Genomic DNA, 13,937 nt, shown 5'->3' on the forward strand with positions numbered 1-13,937 from the left:
ATACAGTTTACATATTTTTTATTTTAAAGAGTTGGTTTCTGATCCTGTTCAGCAGCTTGTGAAGTGAATGCATATAGTCTCTATTCCAAAAACTGCCTACTAAATTAGGAATGGTCTTCCATTTACCACAAAAAGTGGAATGACTGTTTCCTTTTTAGTTATGGAGATGAGCAATTTCTCTGTGGTTGATTTTCAAATAGCAACACCTCAGATATTTGAAAGAAAACTACTAATTAGTTGTACTGAAAGGACCAGAAAACTTTTGTTCTTTGGAACAAAAATCAAGAGGGATGGGTATTGAAGCATCCTAGTATTATTCTTCCAGTCTATGGAAGGCATTATGCCTGCACTCTGTGCAGTTGAGCTCCCACAGTTTTGTGGGCAGCAGAGCTGGGGATAACTGTTCTACAGCATTAGTAACATCCTGAAGACTTGCAGGGATTTCTCTGTATAAGAAATTTTGACCCTGTCATTGTGAACATAGGTGAACTCCAGCAGTTCTTATGCCATGTCTCTCACTGTAATGTGTAACTGTATGAAGCTTAGAAGGGTCATGCTCCCTATCTGCTCCATGATTGGCTGAAGCTTTCTCCTCTTGACTACATGTTGCAGCAGGGCACAGATAGTTTCCTAACTTTGGTCGTCCTGTGGGCTTTGCATGGAGAAAGGCATGGTCTGGGCTAGAATGTGTGTTGCACTTAAGTAATACAGACATTTATTTCTATTCTAGAAAACTGTTGTTGGGAACTTTGCATCTAGTGCTGATTGGGTCTTAGATCCCACTGAACTTGCAAGTAAATTTAATTCCAGAACAAAAGCTATCATACTGAATACTCCTCACAACCCTATAGGCAAGGTAAGACTTCCATTCTAGTTGAACATAATAGCTGTAATTTCAGAGTGTATCTTAAATACACTGATTAATGCATTGGTCCTCCCTTTTTGTATTCTAGGTATTTACCAAAGAAGAACTCCAGGTAATAGCTGATCTCTGTATTAAACATGACACCCTGTGCTTCAGTGATGAGGTATATGAATGGCTGGTGTACAAAGGAAATAAACACATTAAAATAGGTACTGATTTTTGTATAGCCACGCAGACGGTTGTGGAAGGATATCATAAATGTGCATCTCAAAGTTAACTCCTGCTGTCAAGTAGTTCAAACCATAATTTTGGTTTAGTTTAAAATGATGAAACTCTGATGAGGAACGCCCTTTATTTTCTAAACCTTTATTTAAAAGATTGAAGGTGGAATTTTCAAAAGCATCTAAGTGACTGAGGCATGCAAGTCCCATAGAAAGTGGATGGGCCTTGTGCTCCTAAACCACTTGGGTCCTATTGGAAATCCCACCCTAATTCAATTCTTTGTTGCCAAGAATAAGATAATCACGGTTTAAGTATCTACATCTCAGTGGTGTGCTTTGTTGCAGAGCTAGCTGAGGGAAGGGAACAGGAGATCACTAATAAACCTCTTTCCTGGAGCTCTTCTGATATAATCAGTGAGGCTAGTGCATAATAAGGAAACCACATTATTGCTTGCCCCATAATAAACAGGAAAAAAAAAACATTGGCAAAAGGTAAAGAACAAAAGTGTGGGAAAGATTATTTCCTACACCCTCCTCCCAAGCAGAGGGTATTAAAAATAATGGGCATTTCAAACAGTGAAATAACTCTGGGGACTATGTGGAGACGTGCTTCAGTAGTTCTCTCAGGCAGAGATGGTATGTGGACAAACTAAACCATTGCAAGGACAAATCAGACAACTAAACATTTAATGCTATCATGGTCCCTGCAATATTTTAATTTCGTAAGGCCTGATCCATCTCTAACTGAAGTCAATGAAAACCGTTCCACTGACTTCACTAGGAGCTGGATCTTAGTATAGGCACATCCAATATATGCTGCCAATAACCCTAATGCAAATTCTGCAAACACTTTTACATGTGCTTAGTATTACGTTTATGAGTAGTCCTACTGAAGTCTATGGGATTGCACAAGTGCTTAAGTTAATCAAATGTGTAAATGTTTGGAGGTTGTGGCCTTAGTTTGAATCCTAGTTAGTGGATTGTGAGAAGTCTGAAATTCCTTGCCTTGCTAATTTAGTACTAAGGATTATCTTCTCAGCTATACACAGGTTTTGGTTCTGGAAGTAGCTACTTGCATGAACACCCAGCTGAAAGGTAATGGACTGTAGAGTTATACAGTCCCATGTTATCACAAGGAAGGTGAATTTTAATGATGCCCAACAAAGTAGCCCTGTTGAAATTAAAATGTTAACCCAAAAGGCATAAAATTAACTTTCCTGACAGTCGGAAGAACTGTTCTGTTCCTGGCTCTGATGCTGATATAATGTGTGGCCTTGAGCAAACCATTTCATGTTTCCATGCCTCGGTTTCCCCATCTTTTAAAGTGGCAATCATTATATCCTTCTTTATAAAGTGCTTTGAGATTGACAGATGAAAACCACTAATTTTTATTAATGATAAAATTGATATAATTAACTAGGAATGCGCAAATATTGTTTTTTTGTCTACAGTGACTTTGGAATGCTGGTAATTAAGATGAGTTCAGTGTAACTGAATTAATGTATTGTTTTCTGCTTGCTGAAAATGCAGTCCTTTCGCACGCTCAGCTTCCACTGATACCCGTGGGATGTGCTGGCCACAAGTTTGTTTTTTGCTTTCTAATGCTATTTAAAAAAAATGGTGGCCTAATGATAATATCATGCAAGAGGCCTGTTGTCCACTGGGACATGGAGGAAATAAAACTCTTAGTTTTATTAGTATATTATTAGTATAACTTTGTTTTAACATTTTGAAGGAAAAATACCAGATGAATAAAAAGCATTTTTATTGCACAACATAAAATTTACAATTCCAGTGTGATAATGACTCAAGTTAAAGCTTACAGTGTTAGTCAACTGTGTTTAGCTACATGCTCTAACAGATCCCATCAAATGATCTTACAATTTATTGTTAAAAACCTCCCAACCATAAAACCTTCAGAGTAAAACTGCAACTGATAAAGTCATTTTACTAAAAGAAGCAAGACTTTTTTTTTTTAACCTCAGCTTCTTAGTTTTTATAACTGTACATTAAAAATAATACAAGAAAAAAGATTCACTATTTAGAAGCTGCAAGGTTTTTATATTAAGCTTTACATACTCAATCAAATGCAGTGACACTTCTTACATGAAAGATGCAAAATGGATATTACAGAGTCTGGTGGTGGTTCTTATTATATAATCTAATAGGGTAGCTAGTCATATATCATAAAATTAGCATAGTCTTTATTCTGTCGCCTAGGCAGTCTTCTCTAATATAGAACACTTCGTCATGTCTCTAACCCTTATCTGACTTTTGTAAAAGTGCAAATCTCTTATGAGTAACCATTAGTGGTATAGTGGCAGATTTAGAGTTCTCATATCATAACTGAGGATTCTGTTGGCATTTCAACAAACAGAGTGCCAGCCCAGGTAACATGCTTATATGTGTTACCTTACAGATAATTCCCAGCACTTGATTAGTGTTAAAATGATATTAAACCATACTGAGTTTGAATATAATGATACTGCCATATGGCATGGAAAAAATGCTCCCCATTCCATTTAATCCTGCGTATTAATTTATTGCTTGTGAAAGTGATAGACTGCCCTTTTCCCCTCTACTTTCTCCCTGCTATTATTGTTTGGAATGCTCCTGCTGTCTGTCCCCAAGCTTGAATTCCTGGGAATACGTTGCAAAACAGTCTCAGGTCTACATTTAAAAGTTAGGTCAACGAAGCTATGGCGCTCAGGGGCTTAGCTGCAGCTTCCATTGACCTAGCTACCACCACTTGGAAAGTTGGATTATCTACTGTGAAGGAAGAACCCCTTCTGTCACTGTAGGAAGTGTCTCGGCTAAGCGGCGTGCTTGTAGCTGTAGCACCTATAGTGTAGACATGGCCTAAATAGAGGGCACCTGGCTTTGAAATTCACTCGTCCTTGCAATATGCTAGAGACAGTTTGTCAGCCTTTAGGACATGGTGCTTAAATACTGCAGCCTACATAGCTGAATCAAAGATGCATCTGTTCAAACTGATTTTTTGTTTTCAAGATTACTGGTCAGTTGGAGTGGGTAAGTGCTGGTTAGGGGGAAGATCAGGGCTGGCGCTTCCACTAGGCGACCCTAGGTGGTCGCCTAGGGCGGTCGGATTTGGGGGGTGGCATTTTGCCGTCCTCAGCGGCAATTCGGCAGCAGGGGTCCTTCCGTTCTGCGTCTTTGGGGCGCTTCAGCGGCGGGTCCTTCACTCGCTCCGGGACCAGCCGCCAAAGCGCCCTGAAGACGCAGAGCGGAAGGACCCCCGCCACCGAATGCTCTGAGGAGGAGCGCAACCGCCTAGGCGGCAAAAACCCTGGCGCCGCTCCTGGGGAAGATGGGTCTCTCGTTTGTGAATTGTTTTGTGCTTTACATTTGTAAACGTGCCCCCAAATGACAGTGATGGGCACTGGCTTGAACCAGTTCTAGTACAGGGAGGTACTGTGAAAACTTGCCTATGGAATTTTGCCATTACGTATATGCTTATGGGCCTCCCTAGAGAAAACTCCTGACAGTTGTGCTGGATTTGGCAATAGCTCTTTAGTATGACCATATGGTAGAATGGGATGCAACAGGACCACTAAAATCACTACTCCTTGTGTCCTCCTCTAATCTTATATGTAACAACTTTGGGAAACACATCTGGGTTTATCCTATGAAGTGATCCATGGATTGTGAGAGTCAGAAAGGACATTCCATTGAAGCCATCTGTGAAAAAGTCTGCAGCTACAAGAAAAATCTTTTGCTCTGCCAGAATTAAAATGGCCGTAATTTGGTTTAGCATAATTCACTATATATTAAACCGACGGTCACTTTAATGCTGAATGGAGTTTCCACACAAAAATTTAATATCAGGGGGTAGCCATGTTAGTCTGTAGCTACAAAAACAATAAGGAGTCTGGTGGCACCTTAAAGACTAACAGATTTATTTGGGCATAAGCTTTCGTGAGTAAAAACCTCACTTCTTCCGATGCATAGAGTGAAAGTTACAGATGCAGGCATTATATATTGACACATGGAGAGCAGGGAGTTACTTCGCAAGTGGAGAACCAGTGTTGACAGGGCCAATTCAATCAGGGTGGATGTAGTCCACTCCCAATAATAGATGAGGAGGTGTTAATTCCAGGAGAGGAAAAGCTGCTTCTGTAATGAGCCAGCCACTCCCAGTCCCTATTCAAGCCCAGATTAATGGTGTTAAATTTGCAAATGAATTTTAGGTCTGCTGTTTCTCTTTGAAGTCTGTTTCTGAAGTTTTTTTGTTCAATGATAGTGACTTTTAAATCTGTAATAGAATGACCAGGGAGATTGAAGTGTTCACTTACTGGCTTATGTATGTTAACATTCGTGATGTCCGATTTGTGTCCATTTATTCTTTTGCGGAGGGCCTGTCCGGTTTGGCCAATGTACATGGCAGAGGGGCATTGCTGGCACATGATGGCATATGGGACTGGGAGTGGCTGGCTCATTACAGAAGCAGCTTTTCCTCTCCTGGAATTGACACCACCTCATCTATTATTGGGAGTGGACTACATCCACCCTGATTGAATTGGCGCTGTCAACACTGGTTCTCCACTTGCGAAGTAACTCCCTGCTCTCCTTGTGTCGGTATATAATGCCTGCATCTGTAACTTTCACTCTATGCATCTGAAGAAGTGAGGTTTTTACCCACGAAAGCTTATGCCTAAATAAATCTGTTAGTCTTTAAGGTGCCACAAAAATTTAATGTGGTTTGACAAATTCACTTTAAATTCTCAACTTTAGTTAATTTGTATTAACTTTCCTGAGTGTCCCCGGCTACCATGTGTTCGATAGCATGAGTTAAGAACACACCTTTTTTCCTAGTGAAGAGGCACCCTGAAAGGTGTGATCGCTCATTCATCTCAATACACCATTAATTCTGAGGCCTGGCAATGACAGTGTAATTGTCAAGTATCGGGGGTAGCCGTGTTAGTCTGTATCCACAAAAACAACAAGGAGTCTGGTGGCACCTTAAAGACTAACCGATTTATTTGGGCATAAGCTTTTGTGGGTAAAAAACCTCATTTCTTCAGATGCATGGAGTGAAAATTACAGATGCAGGCATTATATAATGACACATGAAGAGAAGGGAGTACCTCACAAGTGGAGAACCAGTGTTAACAAGGCCAATTCGATCAGGATGGATGTAGCCCACTCCCAAAAATAGATGAGGAGGTGTCAATTCCAGGAGAGGCATAGCTGCTTTTGTAATGAGCCAGCCACTCCCAGTCCCTATTCAAGCCCAAATTAATGGTGTTAAATTTGCAAATGAATTTTAGTTCTGCAGTTTCTCTTTGAAGTCTATCTCCTAGAACTGGAAGGGACCTTGAAAGGTCATCAAGTCCAGCCCCCTGCCTTCTAGCAGGACCAAGTACTGATTTTGCCCCAGATCCCCAAGTGGCCCCCTCAAGGATTGAACTCACAACCCTGGGTTTAGCAGGCCAATGCTCAAACCACTGAGCTATCCCTCCCCCCGGGATAGCTCAGTGGTTTGAGCATTGGCCTGCTAAACCCAGGGTTGTGAGTTCAATCCTTGAGGGGGCCACTTGGGGATCTGGGGCAAAATCAGTCTTTGAAGTCTGTTTCTGAAGTTTTTTATTGGGAGTGGACTACATCCACCCTGATCGAATTGGCCCTGTCAACACTGGTTCTCCACTTGTGAGGTACTCCCTTCTCTTCATGGGTCATTATATAGTGTAAATGTCAACATTCTGTACTTCTACACTAGAATAAAAGCCCTGTGGCACAGTCGTGGCTGGCTCGAGTCAGCTGATTCAGGCTTATGGGGCTCAGACTGCAGGACTAAAAATTGCCGTGTTAGGGCTTGGGCTGGTGCCCGAATGTCTACACCGCAATTTTTCAGCCCTGGAGCCTGAGCCCGAGTCAGCTGACCTGGGCCAACTGTGGGTTTTTTATCCTAGTGTAGACATATCCACTGTTAACTAATTCACTGCTGATCATTGTAACAGACTTGTCCAGCTAACAATCCCCGTGTAGCTGGATACTACAGAAATCCGAGATGAAAGAGCTATCAAGGTCTGTGGCATAAACCAACAGCCCAAGAACCATCCAAAAGTGTTGAGAAAAGAGCAAATAACTCCTGGATTTAGCCACACTGCAGCTGGGAGGTGTAATTCCGGTAAATCTGCCAGCTCTGATCAAGTTAGTGCGCTAAAAATAGCCTGGGTGGCAGCTCAAGCTAGCTGCACAAGCACAATCATGTCTAAGATCCTAGGTATGTACTTGGGTGGCGGCTCTGGCTAGCTGCCTGCGCTGCTGCAGCCACATTGCTATTTTTAGCACACTAGTTTGATCAGAGCTAGTGCCTGTATGTCTACCTGAGTTGGGAATCACACCTCCCACCTGCAGAGTAGACCTATTGTATATGCTAGATAGTCGGAACGGATCTGGGAGTTTCAACCAAAAGCAGATAGCCAGGGATGCTTTTGGAAGGCTCATTTCTGTAGCTCAGGTCAGCTCTACAATGCAGACTTCTGCCAGCATGGTTATGTCTGTCAGGGATCACACATCTGCACACTCTTGACAGACATAACTATGCTGGCAGGTCAGGAGTGTGAAGAGGTTTGATCCCTGACAGATAAAGCTGTGCAGGCAGAAACCCCTGGTCTAGATGCAGACATGCCAGCAAACTGGTTTTCATTCCTGCGAGGTGGTTTTGCTATATTGGTACGAAGCGTAGCTTTGCCAGTATCTCTGCATCCACACTAGGGCACTTTGCTGGTATAGTATAGCACTAGTCCTATACCAGTAAAGTGCTCCTAAAGTAGACATAACCTAACTCTGCAAAACTCAGTGAGGAATCCACTTTCTGCAAGTCTGAAGGCACATTTTGACTCTCAGCAGCTGATGAAATCTATTTAAGTATGTTAATATTAAATTTTGGTGGGAAATAGCACCAGTACCTGTAGTCATAAGGATTTGACATTGATTTTTTTTTTTTAAATTAAAGCTTAAATGCTACAGAAATTGACGTGTTGAGAAACACTTTGGCTGGCTGCAGGAAGGCTGAGACTGTACATTACAGGGATACAGTTGTGAGTCTCAGTAGTAGATGTAACAGTTCAACTATTCCCGTGTATTTTATAAATGGTAGCGAAGATTGGCAGATACTAGGGATTTTGAGATACACTGTAATCAATCCCATGATGATTATTTGGATTTTGCTGTTATCCGGTGACAGCAGAGAAACTACTTCATTGCCCTTTCTTTCACCCCCTCTCAGTTCGAAACTTTATTCTCAAGGGATAGATGTTTTTCGAGTTGCTGACGTAGAATTAGTAGATGTCTGGGGGTGTGGATGGCTCAGTCACCACAACTGGCACTGGTTAACATTCCTAATGGCAGCACCAGCAGAGTGGACAAGGACTGAATGGCCATAGAGGAGGTAGATTTCTAGGGGTGATCCCTCCAATTCAGATTAAAGCACAGTGAGAGGGAAATGTAGCATAGCTTGCCAGTGGTCATGCAGCATTTGTTCTGTGGTTAGATGAAGGCCTTGGTCTCCAGGGCTGACAGTCTGATACCTTTTCACAGGAACAAAATTCATAATAAAACGAAAGATGTTTTCACTCAGTGCGTCTTGCCTCATTCCTTAACTTTCTTCTTTTGTTGATCCTTGCCTAATTTCTATTCCAAAATACATTTGTCCATTTTTCATTTAATCTAAGAATTTTTCTCCTAGCTTTGTTTGTTACAATATTATATTTAAAATACGGCTGCTCTGAGCTAGGACCAGTACAGGTTTTGTGATTGTATGGAACATGAATGTACACTGGCAACCAAGTCACTTTATTTTATGTACAGCTACACTGCCAGGCATGTGGGAGAGAACAATAACTATAGGAAGTGCTGGAAAGACATATAGTGTCACTGGCTGGAAGGTAAGAATAACAAGAGTAAGAGATCTGTTACATAAATAAGATGTATTTATCTGACCTGAACCCTGTCTATTTTTGCATTCTATCATTTGAAAGCTTACTGTGCATCCAACTCAAAAAAAATTACAGACAATATTCACTTGGAGATGCTACCTACCTTTAATATGCACTCTCTAACAATGCTCTTATTAATTGTAAAAATAAACGCTTGTGAAAGTGAAACAGAAGGGTGAATATTAAAAAATTAAGTACAAAACACTATTTGCTTTGCAGAAAGAGCCAAGACTGCCGAAGGATAAACACAGAGTATTGTTTAAAACCTGTTTCCAGTTTTGTGAAGCGGGTGTAAATGTTGGCATTAAAACATCTAAGGAACTTATGGTTTCCACAGATCAGTCTAGAACACCATTGCTTGTGTGCACAATTATCTTAGCCTACAAAATTGCACCTGTAATACATTGGAAATGCAACAATTCAGGCTAGCTTGAGGTCCCATTATTTGTGACTAATAATATTTTATTTCGCTCTGGTAAAGTAATGACAACGCTTTATACTGATTACTAAAACAAACACAAAAATATTAAAACATCTAGCAGCAGATTTTCAACTTCAGTTGCAACAAGTATGTTAGCAAAAATATCCATAATCTGAGCAGCACCTTTCTCTTCTTTCTTATTTATCAGCTGTATCCAGTCTACACCATGGCACACTAGTTTCTGTATGGAATTTGGCCAAGTGTATATTTGGTTGTGTATCACACACAAAACATTTGTTTTTGCCTTTTATGACTCCTTTATAAAGGTGGCTTGAAACTTTAATTCCCCTACTTCTGTCTACCAATGATTTGGGGGAAGGGGAGGAACAGTTCAGATCATGGCCCCATATAACATCAGTAGTGAAGTCCTCCAAAAAGAGAGCGAAGCAATTAACTGATACTTCTAACAGTTTAAAAAACACCACCAACAACAAAAACCCAAACTGGCAGGGTAGGAAAAGAATAAGAAATTTGACGGCATGGTTACACACTACAAAGGGACAGCAAAAGAAAATACCACTTTGTTTGTGAGTAAGAGACAGTCACTCGGCTGCCATTTAGGGACTTGTATACCATTGTGTAGTTTTTGATATATTTTGGGGCAATTCCATGCATCTAAAACACCTGTGTGACATGAAGAAGGTGCCTAGGAAACAAAAGATGGAAGTATTTATATAAAAAAAGCCGGAATAACTTTAATTATTACGGTGTAAACACTCAGTTTGTTTTCTGCCCGATGGTATGTGATGCATTAGGTTTGTGCTACACAACAGCAGAGTTCAAGGAAATTTTAATTAGTATATATGAGTCTGATCTCCAGCATTTCTAAACCTGCCATTTAGCAAAACTTGTTCAGTTTCTATGTCAACAAAAGTGCACTGTTGCTTCTTCCCACTGTGAATACCTCGAATTCTTTCAACTTTTAATTCTTTATTATGAGTTCTAATTGCTAACTTGCCTTCTGTTTAAGATGTGTCTGTGTTTTCTCCTCTCCCTTAGCTTGGATGGTCCATTGGTCCACAGCATTTGATAAAACATTTGCAAGTTGTTCAGCAGAATACGCTGTATACATGCCCAACTCCATTACAGGTAGATACAGACGGGAGAGGAGAGAGATTCTGTTTGTACTGTGTCCCCCATAAAGGATCTGGGGCCTCTAGGCACTACTGCAATACAATTAATACAAATCAATATGAATTTTGAGATGTCTAAATATTTTTATGTAGTTTCTTGGGGATAAGCCTGCTGGTAGAGAAGGCAAATTTGAGAGTCACTAATGAGGCAATTTAAAAAATTCTTGCAAATTCTCACTGCATTAATCTGCAAAGGTGAGCATTGTTGCACAAAACCTGGCAGCCTCACTCCTTTCTCTGCAAAAATGTAATTACAAGATGCTGCAGTGACAACTCATATTGCTGTGAATTACTTTTACCAAACAGTCTACAGTTTATTTACTAGTATTCTATCATGTATTAGCATCAATAATTAAAACTAAACTATACTTCAAATTACACTGTAAACTCTTGAGGCAAGGACTGTGACTTCCTCTGTCTGGAGCAATGCCTAGCAGAATGGGGCCCTGATCCTGATAGGGACTTTTAGGTGTTACAGTACTAGAAAGAGTAAATAATAACTTGTCAAAATAAATACACAAGTTACATTTTGTGATGCAGTGGTTTGGGGTATTTGTGCACTCAGTAAGACCCTGGTCCTGCAAAGGGATCTATGTGAGAAGGCCCATACACCATGCAAAGTCCCAGCGACCTCTCCCAGTAACTTCAGTAGGACTCTCCATGGGTGCAAAGGTCCACCTGCAAGAAATCTTTGTATGCTGATTATGTTTGCAGGAGGCATTGGCACAAGCACTTTGGATTGACTTTAAACGCATGGATGACCCAGACTGCTACTTTTACTCGCTGTCTCAAGAGTTGGTAGGCAAGCGTAATCGGATGGCTCAGCTACTCCAAGAAGTTGGATTGAAACCTGTCATTCCAGATGGAGGATACTTCATGATTGTTGATGTTTCTGCACTCAGTTAGTGAAGGTTTATTATGGAGGGAGTGGGAGCATATGCTATAGTTAAGATTAAAGTGCAACTTCCATTTTAACGGCCCCCTTTTCTCAGTTTCTCATAACACTTTCAAGCAAACTCTGTTTTGGGCTAAAATGTTCTGTGTGTGAACTTGGCCCAGAGGTGATTATTATTGTAAGTTTTGGTAAAATCCGTTCATCCATTTTTGAGTGGTGTGATTTCTAATTACTGCCTTTGTATTACTTTTTCATTTAATCAAGTCGGATGGCTATTGCAGGGAAGATGTGTAATTAGGGTTGGGAGAGAAGGTGGTTAACTGGATTTCTATTTTAGGAAGGTACATGATTTGCAAAAGTTTGAGAATTACTGATCTGTGCTTTAAAATCTTGGGCCCACACCCACAGACTTTCCTGTTCAGTTTTTCCCCTTAATCTAAAGTCACTCAAACACTGGAGGCACTGTAAAGCACTTTAGTTCAATCAATATTTAAAAGGACTTTCAAATTTCACCAGAGTTTACCAATCCTTCCGAAAGTTCTGGATATCATAATATCAGAGGAAGAATTTACCCTAGAATTCATTCCTCTAAGGATTTGTACATTTAAAACACTACAGAGGCACAACTGCAGCTGTTGCACTTCAGTGTAGGTAGTACACTGATGGGAGGGATTCTGCCAATGCCATAGGTAATGGACCTCCTTGTGTCAAAAGGAAGAATTCTTACGATTATGCTGTCTACGCCAGGGGCTAGGTCATTATAGCTGCATCTCTCAGAGGTGTGGATTTTTCCTAGTTCCTAGTGTAGACCTGGCCCCATTCTCATGTCTTTCATTGATTGCCTGTAATAGCACTTTGCACTTATGTTAATTAGGCCTCATAGTACCCCTTTGAAATAGGTAAATATCCCATTTCCCCCCCCACCAAAGTCATACAAGTCAGTGTCAAAACCAGGATTAGACTCTGAATGGAGCACAAGACTTGGTTCAGTACTTCCTATTGTTTTTGTAGCGATTCTAGTATCAACTGTAATAAAGAATACTGAGAGATAAGTGTCCTCCCACTGGAATCTGGGAGGTCCTATAATGTTATGCTCCATTTTACATTCATTTTTATTTTAGATGTGGATCTGTCTGATATGGAAGCGAATCAACATTATGATTATAAATTTGTGAAATGGATGATAAAATCTAAGGTAAGATGTCTCTTATACCCAGTCACTCTGATAGACATTAAAAATTAGGAATATTTTTATACCTAAAATAAAAATATACCTGCACCTATAAAAGGATATAGCTCAGATATTTACATTTTAAAGCATGCTAGAAGTTTTGCTGTGCATATCACACTAACTGTGGGAATCTAGTGGCTAAAATCCTGCTGAACTATAACATCCTACTGAAAATGTAGCTTGTAGTCTTAGCGCAAAATAATAAAGACAAGTCCCAATAATTGGTGTTTTCCACACTTAATGTTTGTAGTAGGCAAGATCCTCCTACCAGTCTTGCCTAGAAAAAGTGGTTGAGTTTGGGTCAGACTTAGCTAGCACATGCCAAACCTAAACTTGATCACTCTTCCTAATCAAGATAAACCTATTGATTTCACTGGTGCAGGATTAGGTACTTATATTTGATACGTGAATTCTGAAAATTAAGTCAATTCAATTCTAATGAAGGAAGGGAAGGCTCCAAAATCTTGGCTGTACAATTTATCAAACCTAAAATTGACTTTATCTGTGTGTAATAGGCAAATCATTGTTTCATCATTTCAGAAACTGTCAGCAATTCCTCTTACAGCATTCTGTGGCCCAGAGACCAAAAAGCAGTTTGAGAAATATATACGTTTTTGCTTCATCAAAGTAAGTTTGTGTCCTGCTCTAGAAGACCGTTCTGATAGCAGTGTTGCTTATTACTAAAGTGTTCGTGCTAGTTTAATCTAAAGGAGTTGTTTTGTGTTGTTTTTTGCTGTTAAGCAGTTAGTTATTTGGTTGTTTTTATATTGACATTTTTAATAGCATTACTGAAAAGTTAGTTTTATTAAGAATGCAACAATAAACACATAGAAGAAAAAAAAATACAAAATACAGGCCCATGCTGATTTGAAGCAGGAACAGAAATGGCGAGTGGTGAGGTTGCAGAAACATAAAGCAACCTGACTGCCTCTTTTCTCTGCCAAGTATGCACAGAGATAATTTCTAAGAAAATTCTAGGCAAATCAAGCTATAGACGACATATGCAACTCACAGGGCTATAGCCAAGTCACAAAACTGTCCAAAATATGGAATACCCATGCTTGGAGTGGGGGGGAATTCATAGCACAGCTTCATTACATGGGTATTTAAAAACAAAAAGAACCCACCTTTACACACAGGGTAGGTTAAC

General features: G+C 40.1%; 1 protein-coding gene across 8 annotated transcripts in view; it reads left to right on the forward strand.

The window, feature by feature from the left end:
- KYAT3 (kynurenine aminotransferase 3) overlaps positions 1 to 13,937 on the forward strand; it is a 36,832-nt gene that overhangs the window by 22,439 nt on the left and 456 nt on the right. For all 8 annotated transcript variants that reach the window (XM_054038731.1, XM_054038728.1, XM_054038726.1 and 5 more), the window contains 7 exons: positions 731 to 856; positions 954 to 1,074; positions 8,920 to 8,996; positions 10,528 to 10,617; positions 11,376 to 11,562; positions 12,678 to 12,751; positions 13,328 to 13,414. In XM_054038731.1, the coding sequence (XP_053894706.1) occupies positions 731 to 856; positions 954 to 1,074; positions 8,920 to 8,996; positions 10,528 to 10,617; positions 11,376 to 11,562; positions 12,678 to 12,751; positions 13,328 to 13,414 (762 nt within the window). The remainder of the gene's footprint in view (positions 1 to 730; positions 857 to 953; positions 1,075 to 8,919; positions 8,997 to 10,527; positions 10,618 to 11,375; positions 11,563 to 12,677; positions 12,752 to 13,327; positions 13,415 to 13,937) is intronic.

The sequence above is a fragment of the Malaclemys terrapin genome, chromosome 8 (genome assembly GCF_027887155.1).
Source record: "Malaclemys terrapin pileata isolate rMalTer1 chromosome 8, rMalTer1.hap1, whole genome shotgun sequence".
Classification (NCBI taxonomy): Eukaryota; Metazoa; Chordata; order Testudines; family Emydidae; genus Malaclemys; species Malaclemys terrapin.